General features: G+C 39.7%; 1 protein-coding gene across 6 annotated transcripts in view; it reads left to right on the top strand.

Moving 5' to 3' along the window:
- DOCK10 (dedicator of cytokinesis 10) overlaps window positions 1–27143 on the top strand; it is a 310443-nt gene that overhangs the window by 168953 nt on the left and 114347 nt on the right. For all 6 annotated transcript variants that reach the window (XM_069574684.1, XM_069574681.1, XM_069574682.1 and 3 more), the window contains 4 exons: window positions 3308–3390; window positions 16416–16488; window positions 16755–16877; window positions 17122–17256. In XM_069574684.1, the coding sequence (XP_069430785.1) occupies window positions 3308–3390; window positions 16416–16488; window positions 16755–16877; window positions 17122–17256 (414 nt within the window). The remainder of the gene's footprint in view (window positions 1–3307; window positions 3391–16415; window positions 16489–16754; window positions 16878–17121; window positions 17257–27143) is intronic.

Below are 27143 nucleotides of genomic sequence, written 5' to 3'. Positions count from 1 at the left end.
TGAATGTTGAGTTTGAAACCAGCTTTTTCACTCTCCTCTTTTACTTTCATCAAGAGGCTGTTTAGTTCTTCTTCACTTTCTGCCATAAGGGTGGTGTCATCTGCATATCTGAGGCTATCGATATTTCTCCCGGCAGTCTTGATTCCAGCTTGTGCTTCATCCAGCCAAGCATTTCACATGATGTATTCTGCATATAAGTTAAATAATCATTGTGACAATATACAGCCTTGACATCCTCCTTTCCCAATTTGGAACCAGTCTGTTGTTCCATGACTGGTTCTAACATTGCTTCTTGACCTGCATACAGATTTCTTAGGAGGCAGGTAAAGTGGTCTGGTATTCCCATCTCTTGAAGAATTTTCCAGTTTGTTGTGATCCCCACAGTCAAAGGCTGTGCTGTAGTCAATGAAGCAGAAGATAGATATTATGAGACAGAAATTTCCAATCTAGTCTAATGTCCTGAATGTTCAGCTGCTAAATCAGAGATCATAATAAATAAAATGAGTTACAAAAGTCTTGTTGGAAGTCAATACTAGTTCCAGCCCAAGAATGAAGCCCTGTAGTTCTTGGTTCAGTTCTATACCCTCTTATATATTCTTATAAAGAGTATATATTAGTTTGGCAGGTTTTTTAATCAAGAATCTTTAAAATGCTTTGAACACTTTATCTTAAGAAAATAATCCAAAATGGATCAGACTTGGGGGAGAATGAGAGGAATAAATGTGTGAAGGTATACTCTGAAGCATTTTTTTCTACAATGGCACAAAATTTGAGTTAGTTGCTTAGTCCTGTCTGATTCTTCATGACCCCATGGACTGTAGCCCACCAGGCTCCTCTGTCCATGGAATTCTCCAAGCAAGAATACTGGAGTGCGTAGCCATTCCTTTCTCCAAGGGATCTTCCTGACCCAAGGATCAAATCCAGGTCTCCTACATTGCAGCTGATTCTTTATCATCTGAGCCACCAGGGAAGCCCTTCTATAAGTCTTGCTCAGATGTCACCTTCTTTGTAAGACTCACCCTAATGAGTTGTCCTCCTTCTCCCAACTCTACCATCCTCCTTCAATTTACTTATTTTTGTGTCTATTGACCAGCTTTTCACAAGGGCTTATGTTTTAAAAGATCATGAATTTTCGTCCTTTTCACTGATGTATTTGCATCACCAAGGAAAATCCCTAGGTACAGAGTATGGCTTCAAAAATGTTTATTAACCATATTAATGAACTAAGAGACTGGGTTGATAAATTAGGGTATGAGACTTTATTCTACTTATTTAAAGTGTCATAAAACTTGAAAAGCAAAAGTAGAAAATATTTAGGATATCTAGAATATACCTTTAAGGGAAGGATTGAAGGCAGGAGGAGAAAGAGACGACAGAGGATGAGATGGTTGGATGTCATCACCAACTCAATGGGCATGAGTTTGAGCAAGCTCCGGGAGTTGGTGATGGATAGGGAAGCCTGGCGTGCTGCAGTCCATGGGATCACAGAGTTGGACACGACTGGGTGACTGAACTGAACTGATACCATTCAGTGAATAAAAATAGCATTTCAATTCAAATATTCAAGGACAGTTAGGTAAAACTATGCACCAGGAAAAACAAAAACAAAAAGATTGAAAGGAACTGCCGAAAAGGGATGAGTTTTATGTTTTTGTTTTCTATTTTGTACCCTTTGAGAACTACAGCAAAGTGTTGAGAAAGGGAAGTAAGGAAATGAGAGAGGATGGGAAAGAACCATAATCATGAATGTTTTGCCTCCTTGGGTTGGGATGCTGTGGGTCTTTTTCTTCTTGCCTGAATCCCTGCAATTTTTATCCAGAATGAAGATGGAACTTCCTAGCCAAGGAATATATCAGGGCTCAGATTTCCTCTTATTTCCAGAAACATGTGGTTTCAACAATTGGCTCAGAAATTGGCAAGTTAAAAAATAGAACATTAGCTAAATATTCAGTTTCATTCACATTCCCCTTCTCCTTCCAGAGTCAGTACACATCCGCTGGATTCCCTGTGGCTGTTATCCACATCCATTTGTCTTGCAGCTGTTGTGTTTTTATCTCTTCTTTTCTCCTGTCCCGCTGCCGCCACTCTCCCCCTCCTGTCTTTGTCCTAGCCTCAGCCCCCATTTGTGTGTGGGTGTTTCCCTGAACAAGTAAGGCAACGGTATTGAGAAAGTTCGAGGCCAGAGAAATCTGGAGTGGCTGAGGACTCCAGTCCCTCTCCCTGCCTTCCCTGGGCACCTTGGACCAGGTGCCCACCCAGTGCTCTCCGCCTCCCATTCTGTACCCATCTCTGGGCCATTCCCTCCCACTGTCTGTTCCTGCTAGGACAGGGCCAGTGCTTTCTTTGCTGCAGGGCTTCTACATCCTGAATAATGATTCTCACAAAGAGATCTCCTTGCCTGTCCCCTTCTTGGTTACAAAGACAATCAGAGGTCTTATCTCTTATATTGCAGTAAGTCTATTACTCCTCATTTTTTCCTACTAATGCTAGAGGACAGGTATCCTTATAGCTGTGCTGTTGCTGTTTAATTCCCAGATTCATGTAATTTTAGAATTGAAAGGAATTTTAAAAACCAGCTAGTGGAATCCCCATTACCAGTACACGGTCAGTGCTGTGCCAGGCGGTCCATAGATGGTGTTTGGGGAATATTTGCCATCAGTGAATACTGTAAATTCAGCCATTATGAACCACTGTAAGTTGATTCTTTTGCACTATTAACTTGGTGTTTTAAAAGGTTTTTGGTCATCTTTTATTCACATATACTTATAAAAAAATCAGTGAACGATCAGGGAGAAGGCTGGGCTCGGAAGGCAATGAGGTAAAACTGAAAAACTAAAGTTGGCAACAGGGTTGTTATAAAGAGGAAAAGGATAGGTTTGCTGATGCAAGAACAAGAAGAAATAGGCTAAAATGATGATGAAAGGATGACATATAACTAATAACATCTTTCATTATGAAGAACTGTTAAATAAAGGATTGCCAAGGAAAACTGAAAAAATGACAGTACTTGAGGTACTTGACATATCTGGTTATGATTCAGCAGATGATTAAATTAGGCTTTCCTTGATGGAGAAAAGTAGAGTAAATATGTTAAATGGTTCCTCCTATAAGATTCTGGGAAGGGTTAGATTTCCCTTTCACTGAAAAATGAAATGATCGTAATGAGCGTGTTCTTACCTACCTTAAAATCACTCACATAGCCACCTTAACATTAACCCAGAGATAATGAACACTGAATTCACCTTGCTTCTTGTCAGGATAGCTGATATTTGAATGATAAATTTTAACTGTCATTTTTTCCTTTCAGGCTTGTAAATTTTATAGTTCCCAGTGGTATGTGGTAAATTACAAATATGAACAGTATTCTGGAGACATTCGACAGTTACCTCGGTAAGAACCTTTTATGAGTAATCCTTGGGTTTTTCCTTATATAAACTATGCTGTCTAAGTTCTGTCACTGTTTGTGAATATGTGTACATTCATCTAATACCAAGGTAAAAAAAAAATTTAAATAATAGTCACAAGAGAAGATTTTGTTGAACAAAGTATTATTTATATCTGAATTAGGTGACAGATAAATATACTCATTTAGGTATAGCCTAGGGCTTCCCAAGTGGCTCAGTGGTAAAGAATCCGCCTGCCAAACAGGAGACCCAGGTTCGATCCCTAGGTTGGGAAGATCCCCTAGAGAAGGAAATGGCAACCCACTCCAAAATTCTTGCTTGGGCAATACCATGGACAGAAGAACCTGGCAGGCTATAGTCCATTGGACTGCAAAAAGTCATACACAGCTAAGTGACTAAACACCAACAAGGCTTTGAGCAAAGTTTTAAAGTGTTAGGTATTCTTGTGTGATCAGTCCTTTCAATAGCAGATACAAAAGGATTAAAAGGTACAATTTGGACCAGGAATTCTTTTTTATATGCTGTGTATAGCATTCAGACTTGCCATTGGTTTCATATATTTTCATGCTGGGATATCAAAAAGCATGAAAATAAACAACCTGCACAAGAGCAATAATGTCTAAGAATAGCAAAAAGGAAAAACAGGCACCTAATTCTTTTCAGACTGTAGGGAAATAAAGTCTTTAGGAGAAGATAACTTCATTCTGTACCTGCTTACCTGTCACCTTCATAGGGAAGCTACCTGACCTAGAGCAGTCATTTATTCCATGTCTGTGTCTCCCACTAAAGTAAAGTCCAAAAGGACAGGGACTCTTCCTTCCTTGCAGAATCTTTTGCAGGCCTTGAAGAATGCCTGGCACATAGTAAAGTGACAGTGAAAGTGAAAGTCGCTCAGTTGTGTTCAATTCTTGTGACCCCACGGACTATAGTCCATGGAATTCTCCTTTCTAGAATACTGGAGTGGGTAGCTATTCCCTTCTCCTGGGAATCAAACCAGGGTCTCCTGCATTGCAGATGGATTCTTTACCAGCTGAGCTATCAGGAAAGCCCTGGCACATAGTAAGTATGCAGTAATTACTTATTGGATAAGTAAACTGAGTGGATCAAAAATTTTAAAATCTAATAATCCTGGATGGGCTTGAAGTTGCTTAAATTCAAAGAACTGTGATGAACTGGAACCTCCCAACACACTGGTTCATCAAACTAAAATGATGCACATTATCTAGAAAATAAAACTTGAGGCAGAAATAAGTTAATCTTTTACTAACCCTTTCCTCAGTGAGACATTGAGGTCATACACATTGCACATAACTTTTTAATGGGCACATGGTTTAGATTTGGGCACCACTTTCTAAGATCTCCCATGCCAGCAGGAACATCTTTTCCAGACTGGAATACTTGGAAGTACTGCATTCAACTCCAAATGCAAAATTTGAAGAAGGTGGAGTTATGGAGTAGCACTGGGAAAGTGACATTTAAGCTCAGATCTGAAGGAACAGTAGCTACCAGCACTGTGATCTCCAGAAAAAGGTCCCCAGAGGAAATAACAGGGGCAAAAGCTGTAAGCTGGGAATCAGAGTGACAATCAGAGAATCTGGACCTAAGGGTTAAATAAAACCCTGGAACCAGGCAAGGGACCTTGTGGGCCCTGGAAATGAGCTTGGGTTTTATTCTCATTTCAACAGAAGACTATAGAAATTGTAACCTAGAGTGTGACATGATCTAGTTTACCTCTTTAAGAGATTACCTGCTCTACTGTATGGAAAATGGGATTGTAGCAATGAGAATTAAAGAAAAAATAAATAAAAAAGAAGGAAGGAGACCATTTCTTTGGAGTTGAGTTCCTGGGAAGAGCAAAGCAATGTTCCTCTAAAACAGCAAGTCTTTATTCAAAACAGTGAATGTTTGATTTTTACCAAATGTCTGAACATTCTTTTAGATTTGGTCACTCCTAATAGATAACCTCCTGTAATTTCATGTTGAGATGGTCTTATCACACCCTAAACTTTCATGAGTAATTATTACATTCAGAATGTCTGGACATTAGTCACGCACATAGCTGCAACTGAGAAGCAAAGCATTTTTTTACCATCAAGTCTTCCTCTTTCTGAAAATAGTTCTAAGAAGTGGTTACAGCTTGGAAGCCATGTCCAAGCACTTGGAAGACAGTTTATAAAGGGAGAGAGTGTAGGAAGAGGTGTTTAGCTTTCATTTGGCATAAATGCCTTCCTACTGTCCTTAGGTCTACTGACACTTTAGTAGCTTTATCTCCAAACACTTCATCTTTTCTTATATCCCTGATGCCATAAAAATATATATTAATTTTAAAAATTCACATGTACTATATTCTTTCTCCATTAAAAAATAGAGAAAGCACCTCCAATCAGAACAGGGTCCAGATGTCATTGCTGACTTAGAATTCTTGTAGAGCACAAAAAGAAATCCCATGAGAAGAAACGCAAAAGTCACTTAAATATTGTTGAGAATTTCTCACTTTAACTGAAGGATGTGAAAGTTGATACCAAGAAGGGGAAGAAGACTGCCACTAAGTAAGAAACTGTAATCAACTATGTATGTATATTCAAAATGAAAATCAGAAGTTCCAGAATAATCCTCACATATCCCCTAAACAAATGAAGATTGTAATATTGAATAGCATAAGTATTTTTAATGATTTTACGAGGCTAGGCACTCCCCTCTAGACTACAGATATTTAGGTCAGTAGTAGAAACATAATTTACTTGGGCCCTCTGAGGCTATTAGAAGTAAATCATTTTCATACCTCCTGGATTAGAATTCTCCTATGTCTGCTACCAATTTAAACTGATCATTTCTTTTTATGGATTGCTGAGGCTATAAAATAAAAACTTACAATTATGGAGAAGTGAAAAAAAATGTTTGCTTATCTCCCTCACTTTTAGTCCTTGAATTTAAAATTGTGTTATTATTAATTCTTAAGAACCTCACTTTTTTTAGTGTCTGTTCATACGAAGATATTGGAGACAGACTCTATTTAAGGATAGAATACACAAAGTAAAGCCTTCGCAAATTAAAAATAAAAATCAGTACCAAAATCGGTGTTCCTAAGGAGAGAAGAATGTCATTAAAAAATACATATGATGTCAAAGAAGCCAAGAATATAAATGGGGAAAGGATATAAACATTGGGAACAGGAACAGCCACAAGTGAAAGAATGAAATGAGGCTCCTATCTTACACCATAGGTGAAATTAACTCAAAATGGATTTACTACTTGAGTATAAGACCAGAGACCATAAGACTCCTGGTAGGGGAGGAGGGTGGTAAAAAGAAAAGACATAGGTGATAAGCTGCTTGACATTGGTTTTGGCAATTTTTTTTTTAATGGATCTGACTGGAAAAGCAAAGACAACAAAAGGACAAATAAACTAGTGAGAGTCCATCAAACTAAAAGCTTTTGCACAGCAAAGGAAATCATCAAAATAATTAAAAAGCAACCTACTGAATGGGAGAAAATATTTGCAAATCACATATCTGATAAGAGGTTCATATCCAAAATGTACAAATAATTCATACAACTCAATGGCAAAAAAAGAAAGAAACACGATAATCTGATTTTTAAAATGAGCAGAGGATCTGACTAGACATTTTCCCAAAGAAGACACACAAATGGCCAACCAGTACATGACAAGATGCTCAGTATCACTAATCAGCAGGGAAATGCAAATCAAACCACAATGAATTATCACCTCACACTTGATAGAATGGCTATAATGAAACCACCCAGAGATAGCAAGTGCTGCTAAGGATGTGGTGAAAAGGGAATCCTTGTGTACTCTTGGTGGGTATGTAAACTGGTACAGCCACCATGAAAACTAGTATGGTGAGTCCTCAAAAAGTTAAAATTAAAACTACCATATGATTCAGCAATTCCACTTCTGGGTATTTATTGGAAAAACAAAACAAAACAAAACAAAAACACAAATTCAAAAAGAAGTATGCACCCCCTAAGTTCATTACAGCATTATTTACACTAGCCAAGACGTAGAAACAACTTAAGTGTCCGCTGATGGGTGGCTGGAGAAAGAAAATGTGGCATATATACATAATGGAATACTATTAAGCCATAAAAAGAATGCAATTTGTCAGTTTTGACAACATGTGTAGACCTTAAGGGCACTATGCTGAGTGAAATAAGTCAGAGAAAGACAATGCCATTGGACCTCACTTATGTGGAATTTTAAAACAAAATGAAAAGAAAACAAGTTCACAGATACAAAGAACAGATTGATAGTTGCCAGAGGTAGGGTGAAGGAAATCAGTAGGTACTAACTTCCAGTTATAAAATAAATGAGTCACGGAAATGGAATATACAGTTTGGTGTCTAGAGTTAACTATACCCTATGAAATATTCCAAAGTCACCAAGAGAGTAGATCTTAAAAGTTCTCATCACAAGAAAAAAAAATTTTAATAGCTAAGTATGATGACGATGTTAACTAGACTTACTGTGGTCGTCATTTCACAATATATACAAATATAGAATCATTTCTTTGTACACCCAAAACTAGTATAACATCATCTATCAATTATATCTCAATTTAAAAACTATGAAACAAACAAAAAATATGATGCCACAGATTTTGTTAATCCATGGGGTAAAATACAGGGATAATATGACATATTTAGAAGTTTTACCACAGTTGGGTAGATATAAAGAAGAAAATTTCAGAAAGTATATTTCTTGACAGAAGAGCTAATAAAATGGAACCGGTTTAGCTGGACTGATTTGGAACAACAAAAAAAATTTTTTTAATAAAAGAATACTTCTTGAGTGTCAACTGCGAGCTGAAATGTTCTGGGTACCGTACTTATGTTATCTCATTTAATTCGCATGATCCCATGGAGTAGGAACTGTCTTCCTTGTTGTATAAAGCAAACGAGAGCACTAAGAGGGCTGGTAACTTGCCCCCGACCTCACTCTACTCAAGTATCCCCACACTCCTTGTTTGGGGCACAGGAGGTAATTTGGGTGTAGAAATAAGACTGACCAAAATGGCAGCTACTATGGGTCCAGACACCAGAGGGTGAAGTCCCTGCTGAGCTCTCTAAACCTGGAGCCCAAAGGCCCACAGTGCCATTGGGGGAAGAATTTTACTTTCAGCCAGCAGAGGGGCTTATCTTTGAATGATTTCCAGAAGAGAGACCAGTCATTGATTAATGGCCCCAGAGACGTGACACTGAGCAGCAATAAAAACAGGAATGCTGTGCCTTGTGGGTCAGTGGGAAGGGGAATGGAAAAGAAGAGTTCTCAGTAGCCTGCATACCTCAGCAATGGTCCAAAGGGTCTGCTAGCGCACTCCAGGGCATTTTCTTACAAGGCTGACCTCACCTCCCCTCTCTCTCCCTCCCTCTCTGTGCTCCAGCCCCACCAGTGGGGTACTCCTGAATGCTGCAAGCCAATCCTTCCTCAAGATCTTTGCTCACCATTCACTGTGCCAGAATGACCTTCCCCCAGATCATCACAGGCACGGCTTCTTCTCCTTCTCAACTGAAATGGCCATCTGTGACAACCCTTTCTAAACCTGGCTTCTACCACCTCTACCTTGATCGTTCTTTTTTCTTTGTTGGTGTTGTTTAGTTGCTAAGTCGTGTCTGACTCTTTTGAGACCCCATAGACTGAGCCCACTAGGCTCCTCTGTCCCCGGGGATTCTCCAGGAAAGAATTCTAGAGTAGGTTGCCATTTCCTCCTCCAGAGAGTCTTCCCAACCCAGAGATCAAACCCGCATCTCCTGCGTCTCCTACTTAACAGGCAGATTCTTCACAACTGAGCCACCTGAGAGAGGCCTTCTTCTCTAATTTTCTTCAAAACCATTTCCATCTAGGGAAATTATCTTGTTGATTTATGCTTTATTATCTATTCTCTCCTTCCTTAGAGGGCGAGCCTCCTCCACTTGGGGATTTAATTTCTAATACAAGGTTGGCATTATCGCAGGTCTTCTATGTGACAGGTGCTGTCTGGTAACTGGATCATTTAGTGACAAGGAAGAACGCCTCCAAAAATTAAGACCACTCTCAACTCATAGTGAATTTGATCAAGCAAACTTAGATTTAAGAAAAGCTGACAGTGAAAGAGCATGCCCATTGACATATCCCCCACCCAGGATGTGACCTAAATTGACATTCACTGATCTGCTCGTATTTTTTAATGAACAATAAGGTCTGCATGAATAGCACTAAGGATTAATGCAATGGCTGAGTTTTGCTAGAGACCTTATTGGTCTTATCTTTCTATCATATAATTTTTTGTATCCTAATACTTAAGTGAACTAAAAAGGAAAGCTTAAAGAAAATTTAGTTTTTATGAAAGAGTTTTGAGACTTCACAAGTTGTAGTATTGTAACATTACAACTTGTGAAACTTTACAAATTTAAAAAATTGTTTTCAGTGTTTGTATGAAGCCCCTTTCTCTGTTTTCAAAATCATCTGTCCTTGAAATGCCACAGGAAAATACTTGAGAAATTCATACTCAGCGTTTCTTTGAGAATAGTTGCATATATTTTTGTATAATTTTTAATTAATTATTATTGGAGTATAGTTGCTTTACAGTGTTGTGTTAGTGTCTGCTGCTGCTGCTGCTCCTAAGTCACTTTAGTCGTGTCCGACTCTGTACGACCCCCTAGACGGCAGCCCACCAGGCTCCTCCATCCCTGGGACTCACCAGGCAAGAACACTGGAGTGGGTTGCCATTTCCTTCTCCAATGCATGAAAGTGAAAAGTGAAAGTCAAGTCGCTCAGTCGTGTCTGACTCTTTGCGACTCCATGGACTGCAGCCCACCAGGCTCCTCCATCCATGGGATTTTCCAGGCAAGAGTACTGGAGTGGGTCGCCAGTGCCTTCTCCAGTATTAGTGTCTGCTATGTAGCACAGTGAATGAGTCATACATATACATAGGTTCCCCTCCCCCTTTTGGACTTCCTTCCCATTCAGGTCACCACACTGGATTAAGCAGAGTTCCCTGTGCTATACAGTATATCCTCATTAGTTGTCTGTTTTACACAGAATATCAATAGTGTTCATTTTTAAAAAAATTTTTCTTGGTATTAAAAAAATTCAAGAGATGTCATTTTCATCACTCTTTAGATAATTTATTCAATGCTTTTTCTAAAAAAATCCCCCCTTTATTATGCAAATTTTCAAACATACAAAAAAGTTTTGGAAAACTTATACAATGAACACCCATATTCCCACCATCTAGAATGTATCTTCTGCATTTTCCTATTTTTACTATATATGTATTTTATGACATTATCTGTTCATCCACCCATGCATCTAGCCATCTATCAGTCCGTCTTATATTTTGACCATTTCAAAATGAGTTTAAAATATCAACACACTGTATGTTGCCTTTCTAAACACTTTAGAATGTATACCATGTTTATAGTTTAGTTTTCTTTCTTCTGAGGGAAACTTTAGGAGAAAAGACACATGTTTTAAGTGAACCATTGGATGGCTTTGACTATGTACATACCTGTGCGTCTGAAAACACTACTAAGATAAGGGATATATTCATCAGCTGCAAAGAGCCCATTGCTACCCCTTCCTGGTCAGTCCTCACCCCTACTTTCCTTTCTCCCCAGAGACAACCCTTGTTCTGATTTTCTTCACTACAGATTAGTATTACTAGTTATAAAACTTCATCGCATTGGAATCATGCTGTATGTATTTCTCTGTTTCCAACTTCTTTGACTCAGCATGATGCTTTTGAGTGATACCCACGTTGTTACATGTATTGGTAACTCCTTTCTCCTTCTGAGCAACATTCCTTTGTGTGGATCTGCTATATTTTGGGGCTTCCCAGATGGCACAGTGGGAAGGAACCTGCCTACTGTTGCAAGAGACGCAAGAGACTCGGGTTCAATCCCCATGGAACTGTGGATACAGCATTTTGAGCTAAGCTGTGCATAAGCCACTTTAAGATCATGGACTTTTGTGAAACTTTGTCTGTCCTTTTAAGGTTGTCTCAATTACCAGTTCTTTGCTGAGAGATTTGTGGAAAAACCCTGACAAGTATTTAGTCTTATACATTTGAGATTCATGAAAGCCCGACTTTGTTTCCTTAATTCTTTGTTATTTCATTACTAATTTGAAAGGCTGTTCCTTCTCTCCTTTCTTTACACTTTTATAAATATCTTTGCAGAAATGATAGTTGGACTGTAGAACATGGCCACTGTAGCAAGCCACAATTATCAAATATCTATAAAATTATTCTTTTATGAGAAAGAGAAGAAAGGATAAATCACATAACAAAAGATGACAGAATAAAGAATTTAGAAATGAATGGTGTCCAGGTCAAAGGGGGACTGACGGAGGACTAGCATATAGTTTAGGGCCACCCTGGAGCCGAATATTGACCTTCCATGTTCAAAGTTGTCTTTGTTGCCATATCCTCAGTTTTCCCTACTCCTCCTTTTATCTTTCACATGGGATGTTTCCTTAACAGTGCCTTTACTGCCTTGCCATCATTTTAAGAATCCTGGAACACTCATGTCTCCTCCTGTACAGACAAAATACTTCAAGTAATTGCTCTGAAATCAGCCCTTTGAACTTGCCTTTGAATCTCAGGCAACCTGTCACCTGTCACAGGAGCAGAGGTTGAGGAAAGGGTCGTGTTTCACAGTTTTCTTTTGCCAATCAAATGAAAAGGAGAAAGGGACTGCTTCTGGTTCAAGGAGTGTCAGGACGTTGCTAAGGAGAGGAGGAGAATTTGGGGTGTGATAGAAGGAACTTCTCAGGAGTCCCAAAATAACAGTGTGGTCTGCTACATCAGTGTTCTGCCTTCTGATTTGCATGCGTGCGCGCTAAGTCACTTCAGTCGTGTTCAACTCTTTGCAACACTATGGACTGTAGCCAACCAGGGTCCTCTGTCCATGGGATTCACTAGGCAAGAAAACTGGAATGGGTTGCCATGCCCTCCTCCAGAGGGTCTTCCCAATCCAGGGATAGAACCCGTGTCTCTTACGTCTCCTGCATTGGTAGGTGGGTCCTTTACCACCAGCCCCACCTGGCCCTAACAAAAGAGGCAGAACACGTTAACATCAGTGGCAGCTGGCACAGATAGACTTGAACATCTCTAAGGTTTTGCAAGAAGCAGAAAGAACTAGAGACACCAGGAATCCTCTGGAAGAGAAAAATGGCTGCCATCATACTTAACATGTTTATTAAAGATAGTTTGGACTTACTTGTCCTTAATACAAATAACATTTCAGAGATAAGGTGTCTGACCTCACCTCTTTCATTATGTGTTCCTGTGAGTAACTGTTATGAACCTCATCTTCTTCTCAGCAAAACAGCAAGATTAGATGAGACATGGATCCCTGGTATTTGTGTACAAAAGTCTGATTATATGTGTATACAATTTAATAAAAAGCAATGTGCTACTTCGGCTTCTCAGGTGGCTCAATGGTAAAGAATCTGACTGCCAATGCAGGAGGCGTGGATTCGATCCCTGGGTCGGGAAGATCCCCTGGAGGAGGAAATGGCAACTCACTCCATTATTCTTGCCTGGGAAATCCTATGGACAGAGAAGCCTGGTGGGCTACACTCCATGGGGTCGCAAGAGTCAGACATGACTTAGCAACTAAACAACAACAAATGTGCTACTTAGTACATATTAAGACTTCAGTACAAAATTTCTGCACTCTTGGTATATATTTTTGAGCTTTCAGATAAATCATAGATGAAGAAGGTTGTATTATGTTTTTGAAATTTGAACTAATATGTACCCGAGCAAGTAAATTCAATATATTAATTAACAAATATTTATTGATCACTTATCATGTGTCAGAACCTGTGGGGATAATAACTTTGAAATACACATTTCCTACCACTCTTCTTTTAAACCTCTGGCTTTTAAATTAGACTGTTACTATTTACAGCTATTTATCTATGGGTCGGAGAAGGCAATTGCACCCCACTCCAGTACTCTTGCCTGGAAAATCCCATGGACTGAGGAGCCTGGTAGGCTGCAGTCCATGGGGTCTCTGAGAGTCAGACGCGACTGAGCAACTTGACTTTCACTTTTCACTTTCATGCATTGGAGAAGGAAATGGCAACCCACTCCAGTGTTCTTGCCTAGAGAATCTCAGAGACGGGGGAGCCTGGTGGGCTGCCATCTATGCGCACAGTTGGATATGACTAAAGCAACTTAGCAGCAGCAGCAGCATCTATGGGTGCTGGGATGTCCTAACAGGACTATGCAACCAAAACAAAATAGAGAAATAAATTGGAATTAGGGCTGAACTGAGACTCCAGGTATCATTTATAATAATCAAGTACTGTGTACACCAGAATAACTTTATATTTATTAGTAATGAATTTTGGTAGCAAGCAACTTTCATTAATTTGAATTTATAAAATAAATTAATTTGAATTTATAAAGTAAATTCAGTATTTATTTATAAAATAAATAATAAGATACTTTTAAAAAACCTATTTACAGGCATAGAGAACAAGCATATGGACACCAAGTGGGAAAAGTTGAGGTCGGATGAATTGGGAGATTAGGATTAATATATATATATATATATATATATATATATATATTATTGATACTGTGTATAAAACAGATGACTAATGAGAACCTACTGTATAGCACAAGGAATTCTTCTCAGTGCTCTGTGGTGACCTAAATGGGAAGAAAATCCAAAAGAGAGGGATGTATACATAGAGCTGATCCACTTTACTGTACAGTAGACACCAGCACAACATTGTAAAGCAACTATACTCCAATAAAAATTAATTAAAAATAAATAAATAAAAACCTATTTAACATGTTGGAGTTGTCTCAGGATTTTGATCACTCAGAATGCTAAAAAGAGTATCACCACGATCCCTTACAAACAAACTTTTAAAGTCTGCCTTTTCATATTATCCCTCTTCACCTTGCTTATCAATAATTCAATCAGCCATGAATCTTGAGTATGTCTGCAACAGGAAAGGAAAAACCTAAGATGTAGATGGGACTTCATTAGAGTCTCTGGCTTTAAGAAATGTATAATCAGATGGAGGGCTAAGACAAGTGTCCAAATAACAGAACCAGGCAAACACCGTAAGAGACGTATACTCAGAATCTACAGGGACAGTGTCCTAATTCTGTAGATCCAGGCTACCTTCATGGAAATTACTTTGGGGGCACAAACTCTTACCAGGTTACAATGGAATATTACTCAGCTTTATAAAGGAGTGAACTCTTGATACACTCCACTATATGAATGAACCTTGAAGACATTATTCTAATAAAGTAAGCCAGACACAAAAAGATAAATGTTGCATTATTCCACTCATAAGATGTACTTAGAATAGTCAAAAACCTAGGAACAGCAAGTAGAACAATGATAACCCAGGGCTGAGGAAAGGGGGAAATGGAAAGTTATTGTCTAATGGATACAGAGTCAGTTTGGGAATTAAAATGGTCTGGAGATGGTCAGTGACGAAGGGCGTATAGTATGAATCTACTTAATGCTACTGAACTGTGCACATGAAAACAGTTAAAATGGAAATTCTTCTGTTATGTATGTTTTACCACAATAGGAAAAAAAACAAAAACGTTTATCAAGTGTGGAGACCGTGGTTCTGATTTCAGGCTTTTCACAGTTTAATAGCAAGGTTACTGTTCTTTTTGTGTTCTGACTTCCTCTACTGTGAACTAGGAATGGGCATTTTTAGGTCTTTCAGAAGAAGGATAAAGGATATTTTGAATTCATTTGAATCCACTGAACTTCTATGTGAATGAACAGTTTGGTGATTTTATGAATACCTGTATAATTGTGCTTCCCTGATAGCTCAGTTGGTAAAGAATCCACCTGCAATGCAAGAGACCCCAGTTCAATTTCTGGGTCAGGAAGATCTGCTAGGGAAGGGATAGGCTACCCACTCCAGTATTCTTGGGCTTCTCTTGAGGCTCAGCTGGTAAAGAATCTGCCTGCAATGTGGGAGACCTGAGTTTGATCTTTGGGTCAGGAAGATCCCTTGGAGAAGGGAATGGCTACCCACTCCAGTATTCTGGCCTGGAGAATACCATGGACAGAGGCCACAGTCCATGGGGTCGCAAAGAGTCAGACACGACTGAGCGATTAATACTCTAACTTTCATGTATGTATATACATATAAAGAGTCCTTGGTTATTCACCTTACTGCCTGGAATACCATCAACATAGGAAACCATTTGCATTGGAAATACTGAATGAGCTCATGGGTTGCTTCTACATAATATAAATCATTTCAAAGAAAAAGCTCTACCTTGCAAATCCTCCATGTAGGATTTTCTAGCTTGGTATAAAGGAATGCCTGAAGTTTGGATGATTCTATCTGGTTTCCATTCAACCATGTGTTAGATAGAATTAAGTCAAGGAAGGTTTATTTCTGTCTTATTTTACCATTTGTAGAGCCAAGTGAACACTCTTGCTCCTTTGGGCTGGCCAGCAATGCTGTGACTGAGAGGTGTTTCTGTGCTACCATGGAAATGCCTAAAGTGAGCACAAATGCCGCTAAGTCACATTGGTGCAGACTTCTGGGAGACGCCAGGGTTGCGGAGCAGCACAGCCTAGTGGCCAGAGTAGTGGCTGGTTTTCAAATGACCATCCCATAAGCCTTCAGCATGTCACATAAAAGCAAAAGAGGAAAAAACAAAATGAAAATATCACTGAGTTGCATTCCACTTCAAAATGTGGAAGAAGAAAAATATAAATCACCAAGGCCTTAAAATTGTCCCATTTGCCTTCATCTAATTAAAAAGGACATGTGTAAATCTGTGCAAATACTAACTCTATCATTTAAAATGGAGATTTATTAACTGGAGATAAGATATAATGGTGTAGGGGGCAAGTTCGTACTTCCAATGAAAATGGCCCCATGTGAGATTACATTATTTTATAAAAGTCTATAAGAAAGGCAGCACAGTAGCTGGTACTCAGCTGAAAGCAGTGTCTCAAATGACAAATCAGAATCTTTTTCTTCTTTTTTTTTAATATCAGAGCAGAATACAAACCAGAGAAACTTCCTTCACATTCCTTTGAGGTTGACCATGAAGATGCTGATAAGGATGAAGTAAGTAAATGGTTGAAAGTGAAATGTTTAAAACATGAGGATAATTAGTTCCTATCTAACATGTTTGAAATTCAGACTAGTTTCTCCTAAAGCTGCAGTAACCGTTGGTGTGAGGGTTTTTAGACAAAACGAATCACGTTTGTTTTGAAATTGAACATGATTATTTCAGATGAGTCAGAGAAAAAGGAGTTTCATTTTTAAGTGCAGTGTCTAAGATCTGGGATTCACAAAAGATTGCTGTGATGCTAATGATGCCTTTTGTACAGGATACCACTTCCCACTCATCTTCCAAGGGCGGAGGGGGAACGGGAGGGACCGGAGTTTTCAAGTCTGGTTGGCTCTACAAGGGGAATTTTAACAGCACCGTGAATAACACCGTTACTGTTCGGGTAAGGAGACATCGAGACTCATTTTTGTTTCTGCCACCTTTCTTGACACCCACCCCCTCTTTAGTCAGAAAACTGAGGTGAGCTATTTGCATTGAGTTTGTGCTTCATGTCATATTTTATTTATGAGAAAGGAAGATGCTGTTCTCAGAACAGTGCTCAAGAAATGTAGCACTCTTGAAGGGATTAGAAAATTCTAATTTCCATGAATTTAAACTACCTCCTCATATTTTTTTCCTTTATTTAGTCATTCAAAAAGCGCTTCTTCCAGCTGACTCAGTTGCCAGATAATTCCTACATCATGAATTTTTACAAAGATGAAAAAATATCCAAAGAACCCAAAGGCTGTATCTTTTTGGATTCCTGTACAGGTGTGGTACAGGTGAGTAGAAATCTCTTTTTCCCTGAGGGTTTTTTTAATTGAAAAATGCACTCATCCAATCATCATTCATTCATTCTAAAGATATTTATAGAGTACCTGATATGAGCCAAAAACTATTTCAGACTCTTAAGGATTCAGTGGAGAGGGCAGGCAGCCTAGAGACTTGCTTTCACAAAACTTACTTCAGTAAAGTGAGGAAAACAGAAAATAGGCAGGAAAAAAAAAATAAACGGAATGAAATAGTTGGTAAAATCTGCAATAAAGAAAATAAACAAGGCTACAGAATGGGAAGAGACAGATGGTGAGGTTGGAGAGGAATCTTTATGCTCCAGAAGTGATAGAAACATTTATGAAGAGAAAATATTTGATCTAGAGATTAAAGCATGAGCAGGGGCAGCAAGTGCAAAGGTCCTGAGGCCAGAGCAAGTCTGATATATGGAAGGACAAGAGGAAAATGACCACCCGTATAGCTGCAGTGTAGAGATCCACTGAGCTAAAGAATGCAGTAAGGTTGTATGTAAATCACAAAGTTCAAAGAAAGCTCTTCATGAATGTTACCTTTATTATTAGGTAATATTGCAAGTGTAAATTTACAGCGTACATACACATCATCCTCCTTCTAAGAGCAGGTTTTTTCAAGGGCAAGGATTATACTGCATTGGTTCTCAAACTGAATCTCAGACATGGCAATTTTAACCAACAGTGCTCTTCTGCAGCAGCTTGTCCTTAAATTATTGTCCTTAGTATTAAATTTGACATGGACCATTTTGGCAAAAAGAAGCAGAAAAATTCCATATGCCTCATTTGGACATCTTCTTCTTTCGACTCTGATGATCGGACATTTTTATTCTTTATTGTGTGAAACTGGAAGCAATCAAGAGTTTTAGTAGTCTTCCCTCCAGTTTAACATTAAATGCTGGCTCATTGAGATTAAGGACTGTGTTTTTGATCATAAGCCACTAGGAACAATTCTTTGTGTTTCCACCAAACCATGGACATTCACATAACTTGCTACATGGCTTAGATTACCTCTTGGATTCATACCAAGGGCACTCAGATGCATGGATGCAAAACAGAATTCTCTTCAGTCACTTAAGCCTCATCTATTTCGGGATGGTTTAGCTGTTAAAATCTGGAATTTCTCCAGAAAGTAATAATACTGAACTTTAAAGGGAAAGAATTAATTAAGTGTTGCTGAGCCCTCCACTAGAAATGAAAGATAATTGCTTTTTAACACAGTTGCCAACTTTCCATATGGAAAGGGCAGTAAGGATCTTAATGGAAGATGGAGATAGTTTTCTATTGTTGGTCACAAAGGAGACTCTTTGGCTTTAGAAATATGAAGTAAGACTTTAACAATAGGTTTAAAGATCAATAACTACATTTTATAGACATTGAGCTGAAAAACTAAATATTTTCTTTTCCTTTCTACCCCCAAACTTGCTGTAACGAATGAGTCATCATCTTTTAAAAAGTATCATTGTATCCCTTGCTAGGTGTTAAGTTTGCAGAGACATAGATCCATGTGTAATTTCTTCTTCCACGAGTGGTATAACTCTGTTGAACACAGAGTCAGTTAGTGCTCTAGTCTGACCTTTCACCTCTTCTCCATCACCTTTTAGACCATGTTTTGGTCTCTGCTTAAGCAGTGCCTTGGAAAGAGAATGTCTTCCAAGGAAAAACATAAGAGTAGGGTGTATACAAGCTGATGTTTGAATTCTAGTTTCACCCTTTACTATCTAAGAGCCTTGAGTAAGTTACTCAAGCTGTTTGATTCCCAGTGTTTCATCTGTAAAACTAAAGTAAAAAAGGATCTGGGAGAGAGTGTGTCCTCAGTCATCCTTTCCCAGTCTTTCCATTAATTATAAAAGTCACAACTTTGATAGGTAAATGTCCCATCATGGGAAAGCCCTTCTAGAAAATATTGACTGACATGGTAAAGAATCTGCTTGCAATGCAGGAGCCCTAGGTTTGATCCCTGGGTTGGGAAGATCCCCTGCAGAAGGGAATGGCAACCCACTCCAGTATTCTTGCCTAGAGAATTCCATGGACAGAGGAGCCTGGCGGGCTTCAGTCCGTGGTATTGCAAAGAGTTGGGCACAACTGATTGACTTCAAGCTGGCTAATTTATCCATTTCTTTCTTCATTCATTTATTCACTCATCCAACAAGCTTATGTAGTACTTATGACATGCTAGAAATGTGTTTAGGCATTAGGAATTCCTTGCCAAAATCATAACTAGAGGAGGACATGGGCTCATAACTATTACACAATTTCTCAAGAGCTATAATGGTGGTATAAATGTACTTTCTATGGAATGTTCTAGGAGACAGAACAGTGATAAACTCTTCTGGGTTGGCTAGAAGAATGCATAGAAAAAAATGGGCACCTAGGTAGGAATTCCCAAGGTAGATTCTGCACATTAAAACATTTTCCAATAAATAGTTATTTACATACCTGGGATCATGTACTCTATCTTTTAAAGAGTTCAGCTCTATATCCCTGTATTTATATTCTTCTTTATCTTAAGCTTGTTATCCTTTATAGAAGGAGGGACCTTTGAGATCCCTTTGGGAAGATAGACATCGAGCTCCTTGTCACCTTGTATCTGGATCCTATTTCTTGCATATTTGCTTACAGCTCTTTCTGACAAGTTTTTGCATCTGAAAAGAAGATTCTGAATGATACAGTGCAAGTTTAGTCATTGTTCTAGCAAGCTTTCAGGTACAAAATGTGCCTGAAGATGAAACACGTACACACAGAAGCACAAAGCAAATGAATAATAGAATGAGTCAGACCTATTTTATTAAGAATCATTGTCAGTTTCACTTGAATAAAACAGAGAAGAAAAACAGTTTACCTCAGAAAATGCTACCTACCACCCAGCATTCTCAGTGTGTTCCAGCTCATAACACTCTTTCGTGAATAAGTCATTTTAGTTTGCTTCATTCAAACCCATTCTATAGCACTGTGCTTTCCTAGGAGTATGATTTGGAATTCTCAGAAATATATTTTAAGGGCTACTTCAAGTAGAGAGAAACTCCTACCCAAAATTCTCAGAGACTTTGCGAGCGTTAGTCACTCAGTCCTGTCTGACTCTTTGCTATCTCACAGACTGTAGCCCACCAGGCTCCTCAGTCCATGGCATTTTTCAAGCAAGAATACTAGAGTGGGTCGCCATTTTCCTCCTCCAGGGAATCTTCCCAATCCAAGGACTGAAATCAAGTCTCTTGTGTCACCTGCATTTTAGGCAGATTCTTTACCTGTTGAGCCATCAGGAAAGCCCCTCAGAGACTTTAGGAGATGTTAATGGTTAGGAATTTCCTGATCTTGGTAAAATAGAGACCTAACAGTAGTTTTCAGTATCCTATCATTTTGCCTTTTCATACTGTTCATGGGATTCTCAAGGCAAGAATACTGAAGTGGTTTGCCATTCTCTTCTCCAGTGGACCACATTCTGTCAGGCCTCTCCACCATGACCCATCCATCTTGGATTGCCCCGCGGGCATGCCTTAGTTTCACTGAGTTAGACAAGGCTGCGGTCCTAGTGTGATTAGATTGACTAGTTTTCTGTGAGTATGGTTTCAGTATGTCTGCCCTCTGATGCCCTCTTGCAACACCTACCATCTTACTTGGGTTTCTCTTACCTTGGGCGTGGGGTATCTCTTCATGGCTGCTCCAGCAAAGCACAGCTGCTGCTCCTTACCTTGGATGAGGGGTATCTCCTTACTGCCACCCTTCCTGACCTTCAATGTGGGATAGCTCCTCTAGGCCCTCCTGCGCCTGTGCAGCCTGTGAAAGAAGAACTCCCCAGGTCAGTAGGTGCCCAATATGCTACTGGAGATCGGTAGAGAAATAATTCCAGAAAGAATGAAGGGATAGAGCCAAAGCAAAAACAATACCCAGCTGTGGATGTGACTGGTGATAGAAGCACGGTCTGATGATGTAAAGAGCAATATTGCATTGGAACCTGGAATGTCAGGTCCATGAATCAAGGCAAATTGGAAGTGGTCAAACAAGAGATGGCAAGGATGAATGTAAACATTCTAGGAATCAGCGAGCTAAAATGGACTGGAATGGGTGAATTTAACTCAGATGACCACTATATCTGCTACTGTGGACAGGAATCCCTCAGAAGAAATGGTGTAGCCATCATGGTCAACAAAAGAGTCTGAAATGCAGTACTTGGATGCAATCTCAAAAATGACAGAATGATCTCTGTTCATTTCCAAGGCAAACCATTCAATATCACAGTTATCCAAGTCTATGCCCCAACCAGTAACACTGAAGAAGCTGAAGTTGAACAGTTCTGTGAAGACCTACAAGACCTTTTAGAACTAACACTCAAAATAGATGTCCTTTTCATTATAGGGGACTGGAATGCAAAAGTAGGAAGTCAAGAAACACCTGGAGTAACAGGCAAATTTGGCCTTGGAATACAGAATGAAGCAGGGCAAAGACTAATAGAGTTTTGCCAAGAAAATGCACTGGTCATAGCAAACACCCTCTTCCAACAACACAAGAGAAGACTCTACACATGGACATCACCAGATGGTCAACACCGAAATCAGATTGATTATATTCTTTGCAGCCAAAGATGGAGAAGCTCTATACAGTCAACAAAAACAAGACCAGAAGCTGACTATACCTCAGATCACGAACTCCTTATTACCAAATTCAGACTTAAATTGAAGAAAGTAGGGAAAACCGTTAGACCATTCAGGTATGACCTAAATCAAATCCCTTATGATTATACAGTGAAAGTGAGAAATAGATTTAAGGGCTTAGATCTGATAGATAGAGTGCCTGATGAACTATGGAATGAGGTTCGTGACATTGTACAGGAGGCAGGGATCAAGACCATCCCCATGGAAAAGAAATGCAGAGAAGCAAAATGGCTGTCTGAGGAGGCCTTACAAATAGCTGTGAAAAGAAGAGAAGCAAAAAGCAAAGGGGAAAATGAAAGATATAAGCAACTGAATGCAGAGTTCCAAAGAATAGCAAGAAGAGATAAGAAAGCCTTCTTCAGCGATCAGTGCAAAGAAATAGAGAAAAACAACAGAATGGGAAAGACTAGAGATCTCTTCAAGAAGATTAGAGATACCATAAGATGGGCTCGATCAAGGACAGAAATGGTCTGGACCTAACAGAAGCAGAAGATATTAAGAAGAGGTGGTAAGAATATACAGAAGAACTGTACAAAAAAGATCTTCACCACCCGGATAATCACAATGCTGTGATCATTCACCTAGAGCCAGACATCCTGGAATGTGAAGTCAAGTGGGCCTTAGAAAGCATCGCTACGAACAAAGATAGTGGAGGTGATGGAATTCAAGTTGAACTAATTCAAATCCTGAAAGATGATGCTGTGAAAGTGCTGCACTCAATATGCTAGCAAATTTGGAAAACTCAGCAGTGGCCACAGGACTGGAAAAGGTGAGTTTTCATTCCAATCCCAAAGAAAGGCAATGCCAAAGAATGCTCAAACTACCACACAATTGCACTCATCTCACATGCTAGTAAAGTAATGCTCAAAATTCTCCAAGCCAGGCTTCAGCAATACGTGAACCATGAACTTCCTGATGTTCAAGCTGGTTTTAAAAAAGGCAGAGGAACCAGAGATCAAATTGCCAACATCCGCTGGATCATGGAGAAAACCCAGAGAGTTCGAGAAAAACATCTTCTTCTGCTTTATTGACTATGCCAAAGCCTTTGACTGTGTGGATCACAATAAATGGTGGAAAATTCTGAGAGAGATGGGAATACCAGACCACCTGACCTGCCTCTTGAGAAATCTGTATGCAGGTCAGGAAGCAACAGTTAGAACTGGACATGGAACAACAGACTGGTTCCAAATAGGAAAAGGTGTACATCAAGGCTGTATATTGTCACCTTGTTTATTTAACTTCTATGCAGAGTACATCATGAGAAATGCTGGGCTGGAAGAAGCACAAGCTGGAATCAAGATTGCCGGGAGAAATATCAATAACCTCAGATATGCAGATGACACCACCCTTATGGCAGAAAGTGAAGAGGAGCTGAAAAGCCTCTTGATGAAAGTGAAAGACGAGAGTGAAAAAGTTGGCCTAAAGCTCAACATTCAGAAAACGAAGATCATGGCATCCGGTCCCATCACTTCATGGGAAATGGATGGGCAAACAGTGGAAACAGTGTCAGACTTTATTTTGGGGGGCTCCAAAATCACCGAGATGGTGACTGCAGCCATGAAATTAAAAGACGCTTACCCCTTGGAAGAAAAGTTATGACCAACCTAGATAGTATATTCAAAAGCAGGGACATTACTTTGCTGACTAAGGTCCGTCTAGTCAAGGCTATGGTTTTTCCTGTGGTCAGGTATGGATGTGAGAGTTGGACTGTGAAGAAGGCTGAGCGCCGAAGAATTGATGCTTTTAAACTGTGGTGTTGGAGAAGACTCTTGAGAGTCCCTTGGACTGCAAGGAGATCCAACCAGTCCATTCTGAAGGAGATCAGCCCTGGGATTTCTTTGGAAGGAATGATGCTAAAGCTGAGACTCCAGTACTTTGGCCACCTCATGTGAAGAGTTGACTCATTGGAAAAGACTCTGATGCTGGGAGGGATTAGGAGCAGGAGGAGAAGGGGATGACAGAGGATGAAATGGCTGGATGGCATCACGGACTCGATGGACATGAGTCTGAGTGAACTCCGGGAGATGGTGATGGACTGGGAGCCCTGGCATGCTGCAATTCATGAGGTTGCAAAGAGTCGGACACAACTGAGCGACTGAACTGAACTGAACTGAACAGTAGTTTTCCACTTTTTTGTAGTGTCAGGAAACAGTACTAGATCTGCTTTATACCCCTCATTTCTAGGCTGAAGCAAAACTTCCAACTTTTGCTATTTCAGTTTTGGTCTGAGACTAAGGGCTATTTAAGCCTAATCTATCCTGTCTTGTTCCTTGAGAGTCTTCTCATTTATTCACTTATTGATTCATTCATTCACTCATTCATTTATTTATCCATCCATCTATCCCAGATCCTGCCACTCTGAAGGGAGTATATAGCCCAGGAATCCCATCTACCCAGTGCCCCAATTTTAACAGTGACAATGAGTGATATCACTTTATACATCAAGGCTTAAAGCTGAACGGGCTTCCCAGGTGACGCAGTGGTAAAGACTCTGCCTGCCAACACAGGAGACCCAGGTTTGATCCTGAGTTGGAAAGATCCCTTAGAAAAGGGCATGGCAACCTGCTTCAGTATTCTTGCCTAGAAAATCCCATGGACAGAGGAGCCTGGTGGGTTGTAGCCCACGGGGTCGAATAGAGCCGGACACGCCTGAGCATGCACGCATACATCTGAAAGTGACCATTGTTAGTTTCCTACTTGGTGCTGGATCTGCTACCTTGTGGATATAGGTCCCAAGATAATGGCCTTTGAGGCTTAACCAAAGTCTAAAAATTCAAATACTTTCTGCAGCACAGGCCACTACAGGAAGCAAGTAGGGTCACTTCCTTCTCCTGTATGAGATAACACAGAGCAACTCAGACTGTGTGTGCCCACATAAAGGCAGTCATACTGGGAAGGAAAAAAAAATGTGTACCTGCCAATGAAAACAAATTTAGAAGTCACCTGTAACCTATAAACCCCCTAGCAAACCTTAGTGGTTAAGAATTTCACTTCCCGTGATAAAAATAAAAACCAGAATGACACTTGTAATCTTCTTCATCTAATATAGTATTTGACAACAGTTCATGGAAAATGCATTATTATTGTCTCAATTTATTAAAATAAAGCACAGAGAGATAAAGTGACTTTCCCAAGTAACAGAGCTAATAAGTGGAATAATTCGATTTGAGGCTGAGGAAAATCCAGATTTACAGAAAGATGCCCAAAGAAATACTTTGGTGATCATATATCTAGTGGGTATGCTTGCATCAGTTCAGTTCAGTAGCTCAGTCGTGCCCGACTCTTTGCGAACCTATGAATCGCAGCACGCCAGGCCTCCCTGTTCATCACCATCTCCCGGAGTTCACTCAGACTCATGTCCATCGAGTCCGTGATGCCATCCAGCCATCTCATCCTCTGTCATCCCCTTCTCCTCCTGCCCCCAATCCCTCCCAGCATCAGAGTCTTTTCTAATGAGTCAACTCTTCGCATGAGGTGGCCAAAGTACTGGAGTCTCAGCTTCAGCATCATTCCTTCCAAAGAACAACCAGGGCTGATCTCCTTCAGAATGGACTGGTTGGATCTCCTTGCAGTCCAAGGGACTCTCAAGAGTCTTCTCCAACACCACAGTTCAAAAGCATCAATTCTTCGGCGCTCAGCCTTCTTCACAGTCCAACTCTCACATCCATACATGACCACAGGAAAAACCATAGCCTTGACTAGACAGACCTTAGTCAGCAAAGTAATGTCCCTGCTTTTGAATATGCTATCTAGGTTGGTCATAACTTTTCTTGCAAGGAGTAAGCATCTTTTAATTTCATGGCTGCAGTCACCATCTGCGGTGATTTTGGAGCCCCCAAAAATAAAGTCTGACACTGTTTCCACTGTTTGCCCATCCATTTCCCATGAAGTGATGGGACCGGATGCCATGATCTTCGTTTTCTGAATGTTGAGCTTTAAGCCAACTTTTCACTCTCCTCTTTCACTTTCATCAAGAGGCTTTTTTGCTTCTCTTCACTTTCTGCCATAAGGGTGGTGTCATCTGCATATCTGAGGTTATTGATATTTCTCCCGGCAATCTTGATTCCAGCTTGTGCTTGTTCCAGCCCAGCGTTTCTCATGATGTACTCTGCATATAAGTTAAATAAGCAGGGTGACAATATACAGCCTTGACGTACACCTTTTCCTATTTGGAACCAGTCTGTTGTTCCATGTCCAGTTCTAACTGTTGCTTCCTGACCTACATACAGATTTCTCAAGAGGCAGGTCAGGTGGTCTGGTATTCCCATCTCTCTCAGAATTTTCCACCGTTTATTGTGATCCACACAGTCAAAGGCTTTGGCATAGTCAATAAACTGTGGCTCAGATCATGAACTCCTTATTACCAAATTCAGACTTAAATTGAAGAAAGTAGGGAAAACCACTAGACCATTCAGGTATGACCTAAATCAGATCCCTTATGATTATGAAGTGAGAAATAGATTTAAGGGCCTAGATCTGATAGATAGAGTGCCTGATAAACTATGGAATGAGGTTCATGACATTGTATGCTTGCATAGATACATATTAAGACATTTATCCTACATAAGCCAACAGGCCGAAGAAACACTCTGAAGATAGATGTGAGTCATTTTAAGCCGTGAAATTTAGATGTAGGATTTATTTCAGCAAATATATATGGAAAATTTTGCTCCATGCAAAGCTTTGTGTGAAAGCCAAACATAGATTAGATGTGGTTCCTGTCTTCAAAGAGCTTCTTGCCTGTGGAAAGATGCACCAAAAAACACAGAATAAATATAGCATGTGCATGAGTAATTAAACATGTGTGACACATCTCAGAAACTAGGTTCTGATATCATATGCAAGAATGATATTACCGCAGAGGCTACACTATATGATACAAATGTGCGTATGTGTACTCAGCCATGTCCAACTCTTTGAGACCCCATGGACTGTGACCTGCCAGGCACCTCTGTCCACAGGATTTTCCAGGCAAGAATAGTAGATTGCCATTTCATACTCCAATGTAATACATATATTACATATATATATTACACGTTATATTGCTTGTTTCCTGACATTACATTGCACTAGAATGTAAGTTCCATGGGGGCAAGCACGTCATGTGAACATTTTTTAATGCTCTCTACCTAGCACGTAGAGAATAGCCAATACATTTTCGTATGTATTGAACAAGTATGTATTTGAATGAATGAACATACAGAGAATGGAAAGGATTGC

This window comes from Ovis canadensis, chromosome 2 (assembly GCF_042477335.2).
Source record: "Ovis canadensis isolate MfBH-ARS-UI-01 breed Bighorn chromosome 2, ARS-UI_OviCan_v2, whole genome shotgun sequence".
NCBI lineage: Eukaryota > Metazoa > Chordata > Mammalia > Artiodactyla > Bovidae > Ovis > Ovis canadensis.
The sequence above is the reverse complement of the archived record's forward strand: the minus strand, read 5'-3'. Positions and strand labels throughout refer to the sequence as shown.